The sequence below is a fragment of the Hyaena hyaena genome, unplaced genomic scaffold, assembly GCF_003009895.1.
Source record: "Hyaena hyaena isolate Hyena2069 unplaced genomic scaffold, ASM300989v1 scaffold_248, whole genome shotgun sequence".
Taxonomy (NCBI): Eukaryota; Metazoa; Chordata; class Mammalia; order Carnivora; family Hyaenidae; genus Hyaena; species Hyaena hyaena.
The window spans coordinates 1,916,562-1,937,442 of NW_024080881.1; the positions used below are offsets into that span (position 1 = coordinate 1,916,562).

The window sequence follows — 20,881 nt, forward strand, 5'->3', positions numbered from 1 at the left end:
GAAGCAGGCGTGAGAAGGAGGTAGAGGCGATTGCCACGGGAGGGGTGGCTGAGGCCGTCGGTACCAAGCCCCGGGATTCATCTGAAAGCTGGAGCAAACTAGAGCCGCAGAGGTGATTGAGCAGGTAAGTGACAAGGTCAGGCCCACGTGTTAGCATTTTAGGCCAAGTCCAGCTGCCTGCTGGCCATGCGGGAGGGTGGTGTTAGAGACCAGAGCTTTCCCTGGGCATCACTGCCTCACTTCTCTGGGCGTGGCTTCAGTTCTTTGTACAGAAACAACCTGAAAAAACTCCATGGTGCCTAAACATTTAAGGAAGCTGCACGGGGAGTGCGTGTTTGGGCGGGGGGAGGGGACATGTTACCGCCTCCAGCTCCTTCCCATGGAGAGTTCCTTCTTCCATTGTCCTGCTCTAGCAGGACAGCCACCAGCCACCTGCTAGCCGGGAACCACTCCCCTCCCCTCCTCAACAACACAACCTCCGTTTTACTTCAGATGGCAGCGAGCCCAGCTAAAAGGCAGCATTTCCAGCCTCCCTTGCACCTATACTGTGACTGTGTGACTTCATTTTAGGATTTGAGATAGAAGGAGATGGTGTTGGAAACGGTTCTTAAGAATGCTCCTTGAAATAGAAACAATGTTGGTGAAGGCTAGTTCTGTCTCCTTGTTTCATCTTGCATTCAGCGTGGAATGCAGATGTGATGGTTGGAACTCCAGCAGCAATGTTGGATCAGGAGGTGACCCTGAGAATCATAGCCATGGGATGAGGATAGTAGAACAAGATAAAAGACCCCTGGGCTTCTGATGACACCATAGGAGCTTCCTTGGGTTGTCTGCTTCCAGATTCTCAATAGAAGGAGAAAAAGGCTTCTAGTTTGTTTAAGATACTGGATTTTTCCCCTTGTTTCTATTACTGCCATACTATGTTAGTTATCTACAAATACATAACAAGTTACCCTAAAACTTAGTGGCTTAAAACATCAATAATCACTATTATCTCTCCTGATTTCTGTGGGTCAAGAATTCAGACAGAGCAAACAGGGGTGGTTTATCTCTGCTCTGGGACACCTAGGGCCTCTGGTGGAAGACTCTAAAGCCAAGAGTGGAATCATCTGAAGGCTCATTAGTTCACATGTTGGGCAGTTGGTGCTGGCTGGTGGCTGAGGGCCTAAATAGATCTATCAACAAGGACACCCAAACAGGGCCTCTCCATGTGGCTTGGGCTCCCTCATAACATGGTGGCTGGTTCCAAGAATAAGTATATCAAGAGGGTGAAAGCTCTATTGCCCTTTATGATCAAGCCTCAGAAGTCACACACATCACTTCTACCCCTTTCTATTGGCCAAGGTTATTAAGAAGATCCACCCAATTTCTAGGGAAAGAAATACAAGACTCCACCTCTCAAAGGAAGCTTTTCAACATCACATTGTAAGATGGGCATGTGGGATAGTGACTGTCTTCAAAAATGTAATCAGCCACTGAGCCAAATATTCCTAACTGATAGACATCTACAGAGCGGTCTGCAAAACGAACACCAACCTTTTTCTGTCTGAGGCAAAGGACAGAGCCTTGTTCCAAAAATCTCGTAGTCCTCTGCCTTTACTCTCTGACTGAAACCTGACACAGCGTGGCCAAAGCAGAGCACCTGATTTCCAAGTTGTGCCCCAATCCTTCCCCTCTGTCTTTTTATCTCAGTAAATACTGCCATCCTTCACCCAGTTGCTTAAGCCAAACACCTGCATGGCGATCCTCTCCTTCTCCTTCTTCTTTTTTATTATGTAAAATCTCAGACATCACAAAAGTAGAGAGATTGGTGCAGTTGGGCTCTTTGTACTCAGCACCGGCTCTTACAGCCATCACCTATCATGACCACTCCTACCACACACGCACACACACACACACACACACACACACACACACCCTGGGTTATTTTGAAGATCTACAGGCTGTAGCATTTCATTCACAAACACCTTCCTCACCCCTCACGTGAAATATATCAGCCAGGATTCTACCTACAAAGCTCTCTAAACAGTCCTCAGGCCTTCTCCCTCCCAAGCCACCACCTTGCTTTGGGCTCCCAAGGGCCCTCCTCCAGCGACTAGCGCAGACTCCGACAGGCCTCCGCTTCACCTCATCCCTTCCAGCCCATGCAGCAGCTTCTTCCAGTGTTAATCAGATCACATCTCCACGTCATTCAAAATACACTGGTGCCTCCCACCAAACATCATCTCTAACCCAGGCTTCTGCCCCAGTCTTCAGACCCCTGTAGACTCTGGCAGATCCCCCAAGCTCGCCTGGAGACTGATCCCCTCTCCTTACAAAGCCTCAGCCACGGTGACCTTGTACCTGATCCTAGAACAACCAAGCTCCTTCTTCCCTCCCCTCGAGGTCTTGGCACACGCTATTCCACCTCCTAGATCACCGTTCCTTCCCCTAGCTCTTCCCTCGCTCCACTCAACACTCAGGGCTCAGCCTGGGTGTGAGTCCTGACTGTCTAAATCCATCTCCCACCAGCCCCGCCAATATTGTTTACTTTGGCTCCCTGCGTACAAGTTTATTATTTCTTCTGTTAGAGCTAAGGCTATGGGGGCCGGGGGGCAAGGGGCGCCCGAGTGGCTCAGTCGGTTAAGCGTCCAAGTCTTGGTTTAGGCTCAGGTCATGATCTCACAGTTCGTAGGTTTGAGCCCATGTCGGGTTCTGTACTGACAGTGCGGAGTCTGCTTGGGATTCTCTCTCTCCCTCTCTCTCTATCCCTCCCCCCCCTCATGCTCTTTGGCTCTTTCTCCAAATACATATATAAGTAAGTAAGTAAATAGATAAATAAATAAATGGAGTTCCCTCCCCCACTCCCTGGGGAAAAAAAAAAAGCTATGGGAGGCAAATGGCCACAGATGCAGATCTTTGAGTCGGACAAAGTCCCAATTCTGCCACTATGACCTGAGTCATATCACGCTTAAAACAGAGCTCAAATAGGGGCACCTGGGTGGCTCAGTCGGTTAAGCATCTGACTTCCGCTCAGGTCATGATCTTGCAGTCTGTGAGTTCAAGCCCCGTGTTGGGCTCTGTGCTGACAGCTCAGAGCCTAGAGCCTGTTTCAGATTCTGTGTGTCCCTCTCCTGCTCATGCTCTGTCTCTATTGCTCTCAAAAGTTAAAACAAAAAAAACCCACATAAAAAATTTTAAAAAACAGGACTCAAATATAGCAAATGCTCAGTAAATTTAGCAATAATGGTCACTAGTACTATTATTATTAATTATGAATAGACACTCATAGACACTCCAGATCACACTGGCAGTCAGCACACACAATAGACATCCAGTAAGTATGTGCTCAGTGAATGATTCCTGAGCTCCTACTGACACCTCCAGCCTCTCAGGATTCCTGTGTCCTGGGGATGGAGTAGTGGCACCACTTACCAGTGGCCCAGACCAAAGGAGCTTTGCCTCACTTGAGATGGACCTTTATGATCCCAAGAGGTGAATGGACCCAGGAAGGGCACCTGGGGAAATGTATGCTGCGCCCCCGTTCAGAGCAAACCACGAAGCTTTGTGTCTCTTTCTTGGATGCAGGCCCAGGACCCCTGGCCCCTGCATCTTTCACGAATTTCATCTTCCCTCTTATGTCACCCACGCTGCTGTCTGTTCTGCAGGGCTCGTGACTATGAAGTCATCGTCAAGGTGGCTGGGATGTATCTGGAAAGGATAAGGAGCATCAGGTGTCCAGCCAAAACTTGGACACACCCCTCAGTCAGGGCGGGCAATGAGCGCTGTTGCTCTGCTGGGTGAAGGCAAGAAACTCCTAGAAGTCCGATTCAAGAGAAAGAAAGAAAAACAGACCCACCAAATTGTTAAATGCACATTCAGGGCCAGAGGCTGTAGTACATCCGCTCCAAAGAGGAGTTTCTGTCCAGGGGCACCTGGGAGGCTCGTTGGTTGAGCATCTGACTTCAACTCAGGTCATGATCATGATCTCATGGTTCGGGTTCGTGGCTTCAAGCCCCGCTTCGGGCTCGCTCTGCTCTTAGCGCAGAGCCTGGTTCAGTTCCTCTGTCCCCCTCTCTCTCTGCCCCTCCGCTGCTCACGCTCTCTCAAAAATTAAAAAAAAAAGTAAAAAAAATTTAAAAAGAAGAGTTTCTGTCCAGAATGTCAGCTGAGACTAAACTCAGCTGGTTTTCAGTCAACCATGGGCAGACTCCAAAAGATACGTGTCTTTTTCTTCTCTTTGACTGCTCTTCTAAAAACTTGCAAAATGAAAGTGACCAAAATAAGAATACTGAATTCTTTTAGTAGAAGGATTTCACTGTATGTGTTATAAAAGCACAATATGTTATGAAAAACTACGGTAGTATAAAGACTAACATTTTAACAAACCTCCAAAAAACCCTAAAAGATGAATATATGATCCTTTAAAAATTCAAACACTGTGGACATTTATGAAGTTAGGGTCGGATTGCACTCCCGAACTGCTTGCGTGGCTCAGTTGGCTTCCGGAGCCAAACCGGGAAAGCAGCGGGTAGCGGGCGCTAGTACTCATCAGGCCAAGGAGGCGCTGCTCGCAGTTTGTGTAATGCCTCCAGCCGCCGTGGGGAAAACGGAAACTCAAATCTCTGTCTTCAGCCTGGACGTCTGTTTTGAGCTCCGGATTCCAGCATCCAGTCGTCCATTCGGGTAACCTTCCAACCCCTAGAGATGCAAAACTGACTGTGTCATTTATCTCCCCAGAACGGCTTCTTCTTCTTTTAATGTTTATTTTTCATTTTTGAGAGAGAGTGTGTGAGAGGGGCAGAGAGAGAAGGAGACGGAGATCCAAAGCGGCTCCACCATGACAGCAGTGAGCCTGATGTGGGGTTTTAACCGAGATCATGACCTGAGCCAAAGTCAGATGTTCTACCAAATGAGCGCCCCGGGCGCCCCTGGCTTCTTCTCCTATGTCCCTGCCTCCATGGGTAACACCATCCAGAAGCCAAAACCAATCAGCCATCATTCCTTTCCTTCACAGTCAGCCAGTCACTGAGTCCCGTTCATATCTGTTCACCAACCACCTCCCAATTTTGCTCTCTCCTCCTGTCCCAACTCTGCCTCTGTTAGGTTCGAATCCCCACCCCTTCCTGCCTGGGTGGTGCCCTGAGGGGTCCGCCATATGAGCTGTTCTCCTGTGTGGTTAGTCTTGTATCTCTGATCCCTTGTGGACTCTGATGCATAGTAGGGTTCTCAATAAATATTGGAAAAAAAGAGTGAATGGTTTATTGTTTTAGTGGGCAGTGTGTCCCGGTGACACTTCCCTCTGTAATGACTCTTATTCCCATGGGGATATGGGACTTTATATGTGTCCAGACGTCCCAAGTTACACACACGGGAACCAGGAAAATAGCCCTGAGCAAGTACTCTCTGAGCTTATCCCACAGTGGAGAACTGACTAGGGCAGACAATAAAATCTATATATATATTTTTAATTTTTTCTTAATGTTTTTATTTATTTCTAGGAGAGAGAGAGAGAGACAGCGTGAGCAGGGGAGGGTCAGAGAGAGAGGGAGACACAGACTCTGAAATAGGTTCCAGGCTCTGAGCTGGCAGTCAGCACAGAGCCCAATGCGGGGCCCGAACCCACCAACTGCGAGATCATGACCTAAGCGAAAGTCGGACGCTTAACCGACTAAGCCACCCAGGCGCCCCAAAATCTATATATTTTTAAATTATTTGTTTATCAGTGAAAGAAACTGCCACTTAAAAGCTGCCTACTTGGGGTGCTTGGGTGTCTCAGTCGGTTAAGCGTCCAAACTCTTGTTTTCAGGTCATGATCTCACAGTCCCGTGAGTTCAAGCCCCGCATCGGGCTCTGAGCTGGCAGCGCGGAGACCGCTCGGGACTCTCTCTCCCTCTCTCTCTGCCCCTCTCAAAAATAAATGAATAAACTTACAAAAAAGCTGTCTGCCAGTTTATTTTATTATTTTTAAATGTTTTATTTATTTCTGAGAGAGAGACAGCTTGAGCAGGGGAGGGTCAGAGGGAGAGGGAGACACAGAATCTGAAACAGGCTCAAGGCTCTGAGCTAGCTGTCAGCACAGAGCCCGACACGGGGATCGAACCCACGAACCATGAGATCATGACCTGAGCTGAAGTCAGACGCTTAACTGACTGAGCCACCCAGGCGCCCCAGCTGTCTGTCGCTTTGAACCAAGCTGATAGGTCTGTTGTTGGGAGCCTTCTCCTCCCCTTCAACGAACAAAATTGCAGGCATATCACCCAAAAAAGACCCAGTGGATGATCTTTCCTCTGAATGTAAATTTCTCACAGTCTCGAAGATTCTGAGAATGGCGGGGGACAAAGCAGTGGCCTGACTGCACTGCTCGAAAGTCCCTGCTCCAGACCCCAAGCCACCCCAGCTTCTACTCACTCCAAACCTGTCTTGCAGCCCACGTTAGCTCCACGGCTCTCAATAACCTCCCAAAGTTTCCTTTTTAAAACTTTGCCTGCCATCAAAGAACTCTGACTGGGGGGGTAGGGGGAAGTTCAAGGTGCCCCTCGGAGAAAAGCATTTGAGACCTTCTCTCCTTTGGGGGTTTAATGTGCTTAAATAGCGCCCAGATGGCTGGAGATAGACCTGAATCAAGATCAGATATCAGGAAAGAAGCAGCAAGACAGAGGGAAGGCCTTGGCATGCGGGGGGTGGTCTAGATGGTTCCTGGATGAAATGCCAAAGCTGGAAACGTCTCCTGACCCAGCCCCTCACTCCTGTGGTTGGGACGGCTGTGGCAGCACACACTGACCCCCTTGGGCCACACAGCCACATGACCGGGAACGACTGATAATTGGCAGCAACAGCACCGCTGCATGGGAGCTCTCGAAACTTTCTGGACTGCAGCTTAAGGTGCCTGGCAACTTTTGGGGTGCCTGGGGAGCTCAGTCGGTTAAATCTCCAACTTCAGCTCAGGTCATGATCTCACAGTTTGTGGGTTCAAGGCCTGCGTCAGGCTCTGTGCTGACAGCTTGGAACCTGGAGCCTGCTTCAGATTCTGTGTCTCCCTTTCTCTCTCTCTCTGCCCTTCCCTCACTCTCGCTCTGTATCTCTCTCTCTCTCTCCCCCTCTCTCTCTCTGTCTCTCTCAAAACTAAATCAGCATTATGGGGCACCTGTGTGGCTCAGTCGGTTAAGCATCTGACTTCGGCTCAGGTCATGATCTCACGGTTCGTGGGTTCGAGTCCCGCGTCGGACTCTGTGCTGACAGCTCAGAGTCTGGAGCCTGCTTTGGATTCTGTGTCTCCCTCTCTCTCTGACCCTCCCCTGCTCACGCTGCCTCTCACTCTCTCTCTCAGAAATAAATAAAACGTTTAAAAATAAGGAAAGAAATCAACATTAAAAAAAAAGTGGCTGACAACTTTCAAGTGGCAGTGTCTCTCCCGAATTTTCTCTTCCGTCGTGCTCACCGGCTACTCCACTACAGAACCTGCTCCCTGTGGCTTGTGGCATCTCAAACCAACGGAGACTTCTGTTCCTAGTCCCTAAGTGTGGTGGGCAGAATGATGGCCCCGAATAAATACGTCCACTCCCTAGTCTCTGGCACCTGTGAACATGTTACCTTACACGGCAGAAAGGGCTTCGCAGATGTGGTTAAAGTTAAGGACCTTGAAGTGGGGAGAAGTTTATTGTGACATATCTAGGGGGAGACATTTCAACCAGTCCTTCGAGAACTTCTTTGATCACCTATTTTCAGGGGCCACAGAATCCCTGGAGCCTGATGAAGCGTCCGTCTGTGGATCGGGCAGCTAATGGATGGGATAGACTGATTTTCCCATTCCTTTCTCTGGAAGTCTTGTAAGTCTTTCCTCTGTAGTATTCCAAGGGAAGTGTGACCCTTCTAGTGCGGGCCATTGCCAGGTCTAGGCTGGGGTGAGCCCTCTGGAAAAAGCTGCTGCCAGATGTCTGTGTTAGAGCAAGAAAATCCACCTTCCCCAAGACCCACCCCCCACAAGACAGTCCGTGTGTCAAGACCTGAGTATTCACTTTCTGCTGCCTGGTGGTGCACCCCCCACCCCAATTCCAAGTTTGTGTGTTTCTCGCAGGCCTCCATCAGTCGTCCTGGATGTGGCATCGTCGTCCCAATCTGACCTTGCAAGGCGCCCACAGGTCCCTATCCATCCTATCATCAGCCTCCATGGGGCCAAACCTAGCAGCCGAGTGGAGAAAAGGGGGAGGGGAAGGGTTGTGGACATCTCCCATCCCAAACTTCTTCCCTGTTCTCCAAGTGTCCTCTGTCAGGGTCCCGCTGTGTTAGCAAAGCCCTTCCTTTGATGTAGGGCCTGCCACGCTGCAGCAAACACACAGGAAGCCCCAGAACATTACAAAACTTTGAAAGAAACACAGAGATACCAGACATCTGTCAGATAACCGGCAAACTGCTAGCTGGAGGCTGTTCACAGTTTCAACATGGGCTTGCACCGTGTTCCTTCCACGACATAGTATCTTTGTGAACCTGGGCTTTTGGCAGCCGCCACGATTAGAAGCAAGTACTATTGGGAAAGTCGATGCGTAACAGGAAATGAAGGCGGTGATGTCCAATCTGATTCCAAGCTTTGAGAAGCTGCGTAGTGCCCAACAGGCACATATTTCACTAGCAGGTAACTGTGATTACTTAAGAATAAAAAGATCCTTGTATCTTTCAAAAATTTGTTTAACGTTCATTTATTTTTGAGAGAGAGTGAGAAAGACAGAGTGTAAGCAGGGGAAGGGCAGAGAGAGAGAGAGGGAGACACAGAATCCGAAGCAGGCTCCAGGCTCTGAGTTGTCAGCACCGAGCCTGACGAGGGGCTTGAACTCAAAAACCACGAGATCATGACCTGAGCTGAAGTTGGGCGCTTAGCCAACTGAGCCACCCAGGTGCCCCGATTCTTATATCTTTCAACGTATGCATATTATTTTTTCCAATGACTATTGAGTTATTAAAACACAACTACCTCTTATATTGTTTGGACCTAACTACTTATTAAATGAAACTGTTAGGCATTTTAAAAAGTTTATTGTAAGTCAGCTCCACACCCAATGTGGGACCTGAACTCACCACCCTGAGATCAAGTCTCATGACCCACCGACTGAGCCAGGTGCTCCTGTTAGATTTTTTTTTTTTTTTTTTTTTTTGGCTCAGGGTGCCATGAAAAGACCACCGAGGTACTCAGGGTGTGAAGGATACCATGAACCAAGGGAGTTTAAGAATCTCTGCCATAAGGATGTGGTGGGGACTTCAGTGACGATTCAGCTCTCCCGGGTCCGTTTCTGGACCCTGTGTTTAGGGCCCTCTGGTGCCAGCTGGGGCACACAGCATTCCTTGTACCAGGTTTGTGCAACCACCCTGAAATCCTCACTGCCTTCCAGCAGGAAACCTTGATGCTCCTCATAAAGAGTCCTTTTTCTCTCTGACAGATTTCTGTGGCCCCAGTAGGCACTTTAGTATGCCCGTTTTTAAATGAGGAGCCAAACATCGAGCAGCCAGAGAACCTGCCTAAGTTTCCCCAGCCCTCGAGTAGTGGAGCTGGAATCAAAGCGAGGCTTCCTGGGTTAGGAAGACTTCAAGAATCTCACCCCCGACTACTGCCCCAAATCACAGCACAATCAGCCTAAGAGGGTACACCTTGCAGCTTCTGGCTAAAAGCAAGTTCCCTCTGTCGAGGTCAATCCCAGTGGGGCTTTTTCTATAGACGTACCTCGTTGGAAACACCTCATAGAGTATATGTGTGGTTTTCTTTATTCACAGAACTAGACGTTCGATCTGTGGGAAAGAGCTACATCTATCTGCTAAAACTATGTGAGAGACCTAACAGTCAAACCTTTTAAATCTTAGGTATTGGCATATCCCAACAATCTGTACAGTTCTAGGGTGTGATCGTTCAGGGGTGAATATGATTTGAACTTATTCATGCCTAGAGGGTGTCTGAAATTGAGAATCAGGCAGATCCATCTACTCTGACCCTAAATGTAGCCCTAAAGTAAAGATATTGGATCCCAAGGATTACAGGTGGGGAATTTCTGAAGTATGTCCATATTCAAGCAGAGATCAAAGAAGCCCACCCCCAAAAATTGTGGACTGGTGGTGAACTGTGAATTGAACAAAAGTTCTTTTTTTTTTTAATTTTTAAATGTTTTTTATTTATTTCTGAGAGAGAGAGAGACAGACAGACAGACAGCGTGAACAGGGGAGGGTCAGAGAGAGAGGGAGACACAGAATCCGAAAAGGCTCCAAGCTCTGAGCTAGCTGTCAGCACAGAGCTGGACGTGGGGCTAAAACCCACGAACCATGAGATCATGAACTGAGCCGAAGTCGAACGCTTAACCGACTGAGCCACCCAAGGCACCCCACGAAAGTTCTTCTTAAAAGGGCTATTTTCTGGAAACTAACCTGACAATAAACTATTTGTAAAAAAAAATTTTTTTAATTTAAAAAAGGGCTATTTTGAAGATTCTGAGTCTGAACTTTGGAGGAACTAAGATGATTGACAGTGGGAGGGATCACATAAAATCCATAAATAAAAATTCATTGACTTAAAAAAAAGCAAGTCCCTTGGGAGATGAGAATTTTCTAATCAGAGACATGGCTGTCATTGTGAACTGGCTCTGCTCTAGGGGTGAAGATCACAGAATCTATCTGGGTTCAAACCTCCACTTACTAACTTGGTCAAATTGGGCTATGGCTTAACACAAGGCACACAGTCTGAAGTGCCTGCAGCTTCCTCACCCGTAAACCATGATAAGAATGACATTCGCTGCATGGGGGTTGTTATGGACCTCAAATGGGTGAAGACATGTAAAGCCCTTAGAATAGGACTAGGCATATAATAGCTGCTGCAAGCGTTCATTATTATTTTCATCGTGATTTGGCACCAAACCCTACTCCCATTCATAGTGGCCAGGGTGCCTGAGTTGGAATTTCATCTGGAAAGCATCTTATTCTCCAGGCTTTGAGTTGGCTGGGGGGGTGGGGGGTGGGGCGGGGAGCTCCACCAAATGCCTAATGTACCAAATGCCTAACGCGGGGTGTCTAGTTGGGTGCTGGTACCTACTGGAACTCAGTAGGTGTTAGTTCTGCCCCTCTTTAACCTTAGCTCCCCAGTCTGTCCCGATAGCCTTTGAAAAACATTTCATTGAGCCCCTGGCACTGACTCATAGAGCCCCAGGGGAGTGAGGGCTGTAGTGATGAGCGCTGAGATCAATCCAGCTCCAAAAACTGTGACTCTCAGCTTCTACGTGAGGGTCTCTGAACCCAAAGCCACTCCCTCTTGCCAAATCCACATCCCTAAGGAAAGGGTCCATACTTTGGGGTGCTAGTTGGGGGGAGGGGAGGACCCAACACTAACAATTTATTTTTTTTTAATTTTTATGTTAATTATTGAGACAGAGAGAAACAGAGCATGAGAGGAGGAGGGGAGGGACAGAGAGAGAGAGGGAGACACAGAATCCGAAGCAGGCTCCAGGCTGTGAGCTGTCAGCACAGAGCCCGACGCGGGACTCGAACCCACAAACCGTGAGATCATGACCTGAGCCAAAGTCGGCCGCTCAACCGACTGAGCCACCCAGGCGCCCCTCAACACTAACAATTTAGGTGAGTCTGTGCTTTCGCCCCTGGGAAACAGGATTCGTGGGTAAAGAACAGCTTAAGTCCCACCAGCCACTGGAAAGACTGGCAGGGGCCACCTTGCCACACAGAGGCCTCCTTGGGGTCTTCCAAATATGATGGAGAACACATGTGAGCGGATCTGCTATTTTGCCGGTCAAGGGGCAAGTATTTGCCAAAGCGGCCAATATTTTAATAACACCAGCATGTAATAAATGCTTTAAGCAACTATTTATTGAACTCTAGTGTGCTTCGGGAGAGGCGCCGGGCTTCCCGGTAGCTGTAAGCCCCGGCGCCGAAGGAAGGTGGCGCCAAAGGCCCATTCATGGACGCCATCCGCCGGGCTCTCGACCTCGTCTCGGAGCTCCCCCCAGAGAACCTGCAATCTAGACGACCGCAAGCCGTGAGTCGGGAAGGAGAGGGTGCTCGGGCTGGGTTCAAGGGCATCCCGGTCTGGGACAAGGAGTTCGGATCCACTAGTCTGAGCAGACTCAGAAGTCAAGTCCTGGGCCCGGGAGTCCCGAGAAGGTGGAACCTGCTGGTGGGCGTGGCCATGCAGTCATCGTAGGTGGAGCCTGAGAGAAATTGGGGATACGCTCTGTGTGGGCGGTACTTGTGCTCAGATCCCCCAGGAGGGGGTGCTCTGGGTAGGCGTGACTTAAGGGATCTTCAAGGGCGGGACTTGTGAGTATTCCTGGTGGGCGACCCGAGGACTCTGTAGGTGGGCCATTATCTCAGTGTGAAGGAATAGTTGGGCGGAGCTTTCTCGAGTGAGCTGGGCCTAGGGCCCCGCCCCTGTCCTTTAAAACTCTGCGAAGGGGCGGGGCTTATGACTGGGGGCGGAGCCTAAGGAGGCACCTAAGGGCAACATGTAACCTTCGGAAGGCGGAATTTGCATGTCTCCTGGATTTAGGGAAAGTCTCTGCGGGATTCTCTGCACTACTGAACTGGGTCTCTGGCTCCGAGAAGGGGCGGAGCTTGTGGTTCAGTCGGGTTGGGCACGCTACGCAGCGTGAAGAGAAAGTGTAAACTCGATGGAGTTTATACTTCCTGGAGGCGGGAACTAAGAACTGTCAGTCTGCCCGAGCGGCCCCGAGGAGGTGGGGCTTATGGTCCTGGTGGGCGGGGCCATCGTTACTGCCTCGGCCAGGGCGGAGCTGATAAAGCAGAGGGGCGGGGCAATGGTTCCGAGAGAATCTCTGAGCTGGCAGGGGGCGAGGCTCGTGGCTTTGGTGGGCGGCACCTCTGAAGAGCTCCAGCCGAGAGGGCGCTGTGACAGCAGTGGGTGGCTCGTAACTAGGAGGGACCTATCTGATAGTGCCGGCGTCTGTATGCAGGCGAGTTTTGCCTCTGACTGAGGCGGGGTCTGAGAGCCAATGGGCGGAGCCTACGACACAGCTCCCGGTCTGGGCGGAGACCGGGTTCGGCGCAGGCGGGGGTTCTGCCCTGGGAGGCAGTCTGTTTAGGCCCGCACGCAGCTCCGCATCTGTTGCTCATTACCGGATGACAAAGAGCCGGCTCTGGGCCCCCTTCCCCACTCCCATCCCCTCCCTCCGACAGCAGTGCATTTAACTCCTTCCTGCCTTTGGGGCGCTCTGGATCCCCTACCCAGCGTCACAGGAGGGAGCTCCAGTCTGTCCCATCCTGGCCGGCTTTGCCACCCCCTAGAATGAGCCCACATCTCCTTCTCAGACCCAGGCCTCTGGACCACCCTGCGACCTCACTCTCATGCATCGAATCTCTCCAGCGGCGTTTCGGAGGTTAAAAACTCGGGCAGGATCTGGCGGGGGCGTCTGGTTTGAGTTAGGGGAACTTGAGAACGCGGACCGGGGGCGGTGCATAGCGTTCCCTCCACCTCCTCCACGGACCCCGGTTCGTCCCCAGTTATGGCCCCTCCTCTACCGGTCCCCTGGGGCCCAGCCCAGGCCCAGACCCTGGGGCCAGAGGGTGGCACAGGGCACCCCTCCTCTCCTGTCTGGGTGGTCGTGGTGGTTCTGCTCCGTCCTAATTAGAGGCCCCTGAGAGACTGCAACTGAAAAATTACAGAGGCAGTGGGAACCGGCGCCTCCCTGGCCCAGATCCCGCCTCTCCTGGTCCCCAAGGCAGTGAGCCCAGGATGGTGGAATTTGCCAGGTTCCCCCAGGCTTTGACTATCCCGTTCTGGATCCATGGGACACCTCAGCATTGAGCAACTTGCACAAGCTCTGGTCTCCTGGGTTCTCTCTGTCCCGGCACCACCCACAAGAAGGGCAAAATGTGACCCAAGGCTGGAAGGTCTTGCTCAGAAGCCTGCCAAGGGAGCTGGATGTGGGATATCTCTCCCAGGTTCTGTGCTTTCCCCATCTCGGCCTGCTAGGCAGTGACTCCCGCCTTCTCCCCAGACCAGGAAGAGGGGCACCTTCAGAACGCCTCTAAACTAAGGGAATAGCAGCACCCTTGAGTGACCCTGGGCCCCAGCCGCCATTTCTGGGCAGTCTGTGGGCATGGAATAGGAGGCATCAGAAGACAGAAGCTCACCCACTCGACTCCCTTCACTCCCCAGAATCACCAGACTCAGAGTTTACCTTTGACTCCTAAATCCCAGTTTGGCTCCAGTTCAGCAGAAGCCTTCGTTCGAGAATTCTCCCCCATATTCAGCCTTGCTTTCTTGGAGTTTTGGTTAAAAAAAAAAAAAAAGGAACAAATATGAACCTCTCTCCATGCCAAACCTCCCACTCCTGAGCTCACTGTGTGACACTGGGCAAGGTTCTGCCCTCTCTGGGCTCCTGTTTACCTGAGAATCTCCGAAGCATACTCTCCCTTAAGGGGTCTTACCTTATTTCCTTGGGCCCAGACAAGCTGAAGGAAGGTCCCCTCTTTTTGCTGAGTCCTCCCAGACCCTCCCTCAGACATCAATGGGGGTCAGGAACTTTGGGTGAGGTTGGCACCCCATTTATTGGCGAAGACCCCAGCACCCACCCCCTGAAGTCCTGGGGGCCTCGGTGTCTCTTCAGTCGTGAGTGCTGGGCTGGGGAGCAGAGTTCCCAAGAGTCAAGTCTGGTAGTTGACTGACAGAGGAGCCTGGCTGGGCCCGGGGTGGGGGCAGGAAGCCCTCTGTCCAGCTGGGCAGCCCCCATGGGTCCCTGGTGTAGCCTGGGCCATGTGTCCAATGCACGCCCTTTCCCCCCACCCCGCAGAGGGGGGGCTGCGCCCCATCACACGCTGGTTCTGCAGGTCTGCACCCCCGTGAGGCTGCCCCGGTGGGGCATTGGCTCTGTTGGGCCCTTGCTCCCAGCGTGGGTGACCCAGCGATAGCAGTCGGTAACTCGCTTGTTGGGTGCGTGGGGGCCACAGCGGGTGCAGTACACGATGCCCAGTGCGAGTAGAACCACCAAGAAGACGCATGTTGGAACGAGGAGAGCCACCAGCAGCCAACGGTCATCCCTCCGGCTGTGGCCTGCCAGACTGGCCTCTCCCACGGCTGTGGGGGCTGCTGAGGGCAGCCATGGGGCCGCCTTGGGGTCATGGGCACCTTCCCTTGGGACCTGTGGGGGTTTGGAATGGGGGTGTGTAGGGCCGGTGAGTGAGGTCTGGTTAGGGGGGTTCTGAGGGGGCACAGAGGTGAGGGCAGTGCGGAGGGCCGGGGGCTGGGTGGCAGCAGGTACAGGAACTTGATGGGCAGGGGGAACAGGGGATCTGGAGGTAGTGGTCAGAGGGGGCTGGACAGTCGAGGTAATGGGAAGGGGGGTGGCCTGGACTTTAAGGAGTGGGACATCTGGGGTGACAAGGGATTGATGGGCATTGGAAGTAGTGACCAGAGGGGTGTGCTTAGCAAGGATTTGAGGCACATGAGTGGTGCTCCGAGTGTCAGTGACGTGGGTGTCTGCAAACACAGGGGGCTGGTGGGCAGGGGACAGTTCAGGATATCTGGCTGAGATAACGGGGGGCTGGCGGGCAGGGGGCCGTGCTGGGTGAGTGGCTGAGATAACGGGGGGCTGGCGGGCAGGGGGCCGTGCTGGGTGAGTGGCTGAGATAATGGGGGGCTGGCGGGCAGGGGGCGGATCTGGATGGCGGGCTGAGATCATGGGAAACCGGTGCTCAGGAGGGAAAGCTGGGTGCCTGGCAGGGATCACGGGGGACTGAGGGGCCAGGGGTGGGCGTGTGGCAGAGACGACAGGGGGCTGATAGGCAGAAGGCAATGTGGGGCGTGTGGCAGAGATCACCACAGGCCGGGTGACAGAGAGCACTGAGGAGTGGTAGGGGATTCTGGGGGCACTAAGTGGGGGTGGCCAGGTGGGGTCCAGGTAGGGCATCCGATGTTCTCCCTCCTCTGGGAAACTAGGTCTATAGGCCAGGCCAAAGTCAGGTGGCTGCGTGGCCTCCATCCATGGGATCCCGGGCACCTCTGTCCAGCCTCCATCAAAGGTCTCCCAGTCCTCGTGTTCATCCTCTTCATCCTCCCCGTCATCCAGCAACCCGACCCCTAGGTCCTGGGAAGCCCGAGCGCCCGTGGCCCCCGCAGGGCTGCAGCTGATGCCGTCAGCCTCAAGCTCGTGGCCCTCACTGCAGTAGCACTCGAAGCCACCAACGTAGTTGACGCACATCTGCTGGCACACGCCGGCGATCTGGCACTCGTCTGTGTCCACGCAGCGGTGAGGGTCATCCTCGGCTGGCCGGAACCCCAGGCGGCAGTGGCAGCTGTAGCCCTGGGGCCCACCCGGCTCACACTGCTGCTCACACGGGGCGTGGGCGCAGGGGTCCTCGCAGCTCCGCCCGTCGGCTGCCAGCCGGAAGCCCTCGGTGCAGCGGCAGGACACTCTGCCATCCACCTCCTCCACACACTCGTGCTCGCAGCCCCCGTTGTCCGGGCCACAGCCGGTACCTGGGCACAAGGGTCCGGCCCGAGACCAGCCCACGCCGCCCTCGGGCTGCTTCACGCAGAGCAGGGAGGCCTCTCTGCCAGCCTGGCAGGGCACGGCAGCTACGGAGCCGAAGGGCAGCCACTCAAAGTCGGTGGAGACCAGGTGGAAGGGCGTGGTGTAGACCGCAGGGCCCGCCTGGCCCGCCTCGTCTGGCAACGCTGGGCAGGAGCCCTCGAAGCCGAACTGGCACAGGTAGCCATCGACGGCCAGTGTGCACGAGCCCTCGAGCCAGCGATGCTCTCCACTCGCCTCAAGGGCCGCGCAGCGCTGCGCTGGGCAGGGCCCCCCCGTGGCCGGCTGGGCCCAGTTGGTGAAGGCCGTGTCCTGGTCTCCCGTGGTCCACGTGAAGCCGCGCAGCGGGCGCTGTGGTTGGCACTGCCGGGCCTGCCGCTGCAGGCCAATCCACAGCAGCTGGCTGGCTGGGCCGGGCCCCACCAGGCTGTCCACACGCTGGGCCTCCTCGGGGGTCCGCGGTGTGGCCAGGTCGCCCCCCAACTCGCGGCAGGCCCGCCAGGCCTCCAGGAAGGTGCGGCGCCGCGGGAAGAGCGCGTAGCAGCTGCCGGGGCCGCAGATGGCCCGGGGCTCGGCAGCCCAGGGGGCCTGGCCCAGCGTGGGCACCGCCGCCGCCCAGGCCAGCAGCAGGCGCAGCAGCATCGCGATGCCCCCCGACTGGCCCGAGCCCCGGCTCGCGGACGCTCTTGACAGGGGGTGGGACCGGGGCCTCTGGCGGGCGGGCCCGGGGGGGCGGTCCTGGGCCGGGCTCAGGCCTTGTAAGGAGTGGGCTGGGGCCGCTGCCAGCTCCCTGCTCCGGCTCCCTCCGGCCGCCAGAGCAGGAAGCGGTGGGGCGGGGGGCAGAGGTGGGGGGTGCCGGAGGGTGGGGGCGGGGGGAGGTGCAGCTAGCGCCCTGGGAGTCGAGGAGAGGGGGAAATGCCTGCCCAGCAGGCTGGAAGACCCTCAGAAAACCCCAGCGCAGTCTAGGGCTCTGGGGCTCCTGGCGGTGAGGTGAAGTCCTTTCCCAGACCCAGTGTGGACACCCCGACCTCGTCCCACTTGTGAACTGTCTCTGGGCCCAGCTGTTCGTCATACATGTGGAAACATGCTCTGACTCATGCCGTTTGCATCACACACGTGTGTGTGCTCCTCTCCCCACACAGGAGCCCTCTCTTGACACTGTCCCTCCATCCCGGCTTTGCACATGCGAACCCCCTTGGATACACATACTTAAGTGGCGTGGCATCCCACAGGTCCTCACAGATGACATCCCTCACTTGCATGTGCAGGCCCTGAATGGAAACCACCTTGATCACGCAGGCATGGGCATCATCAAACCCTCATTTATCCACTAAACTCCTGCCTCAACCTCCCCCCACCCCCCAGCTTCCTGGCTCCAGCTGGACCGGGTGGGGGGGGACAGGCGGGGGCGGGGGGCTGCCCTCCCTTCACCTCTGCTCAGCCTGGGGCCCTGGGAACCTGGGCTTAGAGGGGGAGGAGGCAGCCCCCAAACAGGAAATGCTTCTCTGGGCTTCTGCTGCAAGAGGGCAGGGTGCATGGGGGAGGGGGCCAGACAGGGGCTAGGCTGCACTCAGGGTGAGCAGGACCGGGAGGGGACTGGTGAGAGGCCATGTATGGGCGTGAGGTTCACAGTTACACATACATGTGTATGTGACACAGGCATCACATGTGTGGAGCCCTCCCTGCCCCCGGAGTCTGCTGCGTGGGCCTGGCCAGGGTCCTCTTCCCGCCCCTTTTGGAGGCCTCTGGAGGGATGGGCACTGAGCCCATCATCCAGGCCGGTCCCTGGGGAGCTGGTTGTCAGATTAACCCGTGAACACCCACTGCACTCTTTGCAGAAGTTGGAGCTGGGGGACGGGACGTGGAGTAGCGGTTCTGTGCCTCAGTGCTCTGCCACTGCTGTGCTGTGTGACCTCTGGGAAGTCACTGGCCCTCTCTGGGTCTCCGTTCTTCTTATCTACAAAATGGAGTCATGTGTCAGGGCCTTTCAGCTCAGCAGGGCTATTGTATCACAGCACTCAGTGTTTGCAAATGTGCTTTGTCAGCTACAAAGCATGAGGCAAATGTTCCTTAGTCTTCTGAGCACATAATCTGGATCGGGGGTGGGGACCGGGGCAGTTTACTAACCACCTTACAGTGCCAGGGCTGGCCCTGCAGACATGGCCAGCTCCCCCTGAGAACCCCGGCTTTTGCAGTGCTTGCTATATGCCTGGAAAGTCATTCTTTCAGGGTCCACGTCTGTGAAGTGTGTAGAATTATCCCCCTTCTCATGAGAGGAAAGTCAATATGGGGCAGTTCATCCTTCCCTTGGCTCAGGCCCAAAGCCTTGAGATCATCCTTGACTCCTCTTTCTCCCACACCCCACGTCCAGTCTCTCAGCAAATCCTGTTGGCTTCACCTTCAAAATAGATCCACAACCTGACTGCTTCTCACCGCCTTCTTTGCCACCCTCCTGTGGCCTGCACAACTGTCACCTTCCGCCTAGATTCTTGCAATAGCCTCTCCTCTGGTCTGTGTCTTGCCTTCTCCATTCCCCCAGAGGGATTTCTTTAAAACCTAAGATGGGTCTCATTACTCCCCTGTTCAGAACCCCTTGGGCCCCTGTCTCACTCAAAGGACAGGCCAACGTCTTGGCCATGGCCTCCAGGCTGATATGGTCTGCCCCCAAACTTCTTACCCCTCTTCCCCCACTCACTCCTCTGCTCCAGCGATCTGGTCTCATCTCGTGGCTGTGTCTGAAACTCACCAGGTACATGTCTGCCTCTTGAGGGGCTGCGTGGTGCATTGTAAGATGTTTAGCAGCATCCCCCGCTTTGACCGAGATGCCAGTGGCATCCTTGCAGTGGGACGATCACAAATGTCTCCAGACATTGCCAAATATTATGTCCCCTGGAGACTACATCACCCCCAATGGAGAACTCTTGCCCTAGGAGACCGCGAACTCCTTAAGGGCAGCCTCATGGTCTTGTTCCCTAGTGTATCCCCTGAGCCTGGTAGGCTCCTCGCCCATAGGTGCTGCTCAGTAGTAGGGTTTGTCAAATTAATGGATGAATGAGGCTCAGAGAAGGCCCTGGGCCATGCTGGGGGGATCAGTGATGGTGTCTGGAGCGAAAGCCCACTTGCTCCCCATGCTCGCCCAGCCTTCCCCAGAAGTCAGGCCATTTCGGAACTGGGAGATCCCTGGAAATCGGTAATTTCCAGGTAGGGACATGGAGGCCCAGGGAGTCTCAGAGCAAGTCTGTGGCAGGGCTGGTTCTAGAACCAAGGCCTCCTGACTCTTATTCCGGTTCTCTGTTTGCTTCAGTGCCCCCAGGAGCCCTCAGGCAGGGTCTGAGAGCTGGGCACGGCATCAAGAAGTGAGGATGGGGGGAGGCATCCTAGACAAAGTGCTGAGGTCAAGATGTCTTTGGAGAATGTAAAGGACTCCACTGAGCCTGGAGTGAGGGACGGTAGTGAAGAGACAACGTCAGGAAGGGGACAGAGGCCTAGCTTGGATGGCAGTAAGTTACCCCTGAAAGGCTGGCCTCCATCATGGGGGCCATGGGGAAGAGGTATGATGGGAGTTCCCTGTGGCTGGTGTGTGGTGGGTGGAGGGGGGACTGGAGTCCAGGGACCAGTTAAGAAGTTGTTGCAATAGTCTGGGAGAGGGGAGGGAGCTGGCTGGAGAGCCGGGCGGCAGGGCGGGCCGGGCTGGGGGAGGCAGCCTCTGGAGGCTCCTCAGGGGCTGGCCGAAGCCGGATCCAAGGGTGTGGCGGGCCCAGTCATGATTCGGGCAATGGCCCGTGCTGCTGGGGCGTCTGAGGGGAGGCTGCAAGCCGTCTGGCGAGTAGGCAGGTCAGATCAGAGGTCAGGACTCCAGCTTCAGTTGGGGTGAAGGGTTGGGGGGCAGACAAGCGAAGCAGGAGACAGAGGGTCAAAGGCCAAATTCCAGATGGTGTGGCTGGGCCACTTGCAAGTTAAGGGCCTGCTGAGCAGTGAGGAGGGGGTGGGGGGGGCCACCTCTGACCCCCACAAAACAAAGGGTTTGGTGGGTTGAGAATGAGCCTTAGAGGCGCACCTGGGTGCCTAGTTCAGGTGGGCGCCTAGCATTCTCCTGCTCCCATCCAGGATGGGAGGTGTGGAGTTGAGGCGGCCTAAGAACTTGGGGAAGGGGATTGCATCATGGACCTGGGGGAGGGGAGGGGACCGAGGGGAGCTGCTTGCAGTCTTACTCTTTCTGGAAGTTCCATTGAGCCTGACTTGCCCCCACAGCTCAGAGAAGATGCTCATCGATGCAACAAATGCTTGGATGATGAGCGGGTGGATATATCGGGGGGTGCCTGCTTGGGGGGATGCATGAGGGCGCGCATGGGAGGAACAGTGTTTGGATAGGA

The 20,881-nt window shown here is 54.2% G+C and overlaps 1 protein-coding gene and 1 non-coding gene across 2 annotated transcripts; one reads left to right on the forward strand and one right to left on the reverse strand.

Moving 5' to 3' along the window:
• Window positions 1-9,651: 9,651 nt before the first annotated feature.
• LOC120240234 lies at window positions 9,652-9,781 on the forward strand. Its single transcript, XR_005530601.1, has one exon. It is a non-coding gene; the product is annotated as a small nucleolar RNA SNORA18 (small nucleolar RNA).
• Window positions 9,782-14,514: 4,733 nt separating this feature from the next.
• On the reverse strand, window positions 14,515-17,150 carry CD248 (CD248 molecule). Its single transcript, XM_039244693.1, has one exon. The coding sequence runs from the start codon at window positions 17,148-17,150 to the stop codon at window positions 14,790-14,792; it is 2,361 nt and encodes a 786-aa protein (XP_039100624.1). The 3' UTR covers window positions 14,515-14,789.
• Window positions 17,151-20,881: the final 3,731 nt, after the last annotated feature.

Excerpts from the sequence above, each read along its gene's own strand:
- CD248 (XM_039244693.1), bottom strand. The coding sequence starts at position 17,150 with ATGCTGCTGCGCCTGCTGCTGGCCTGGGCGGCGGCGGTGCCCACGCTG.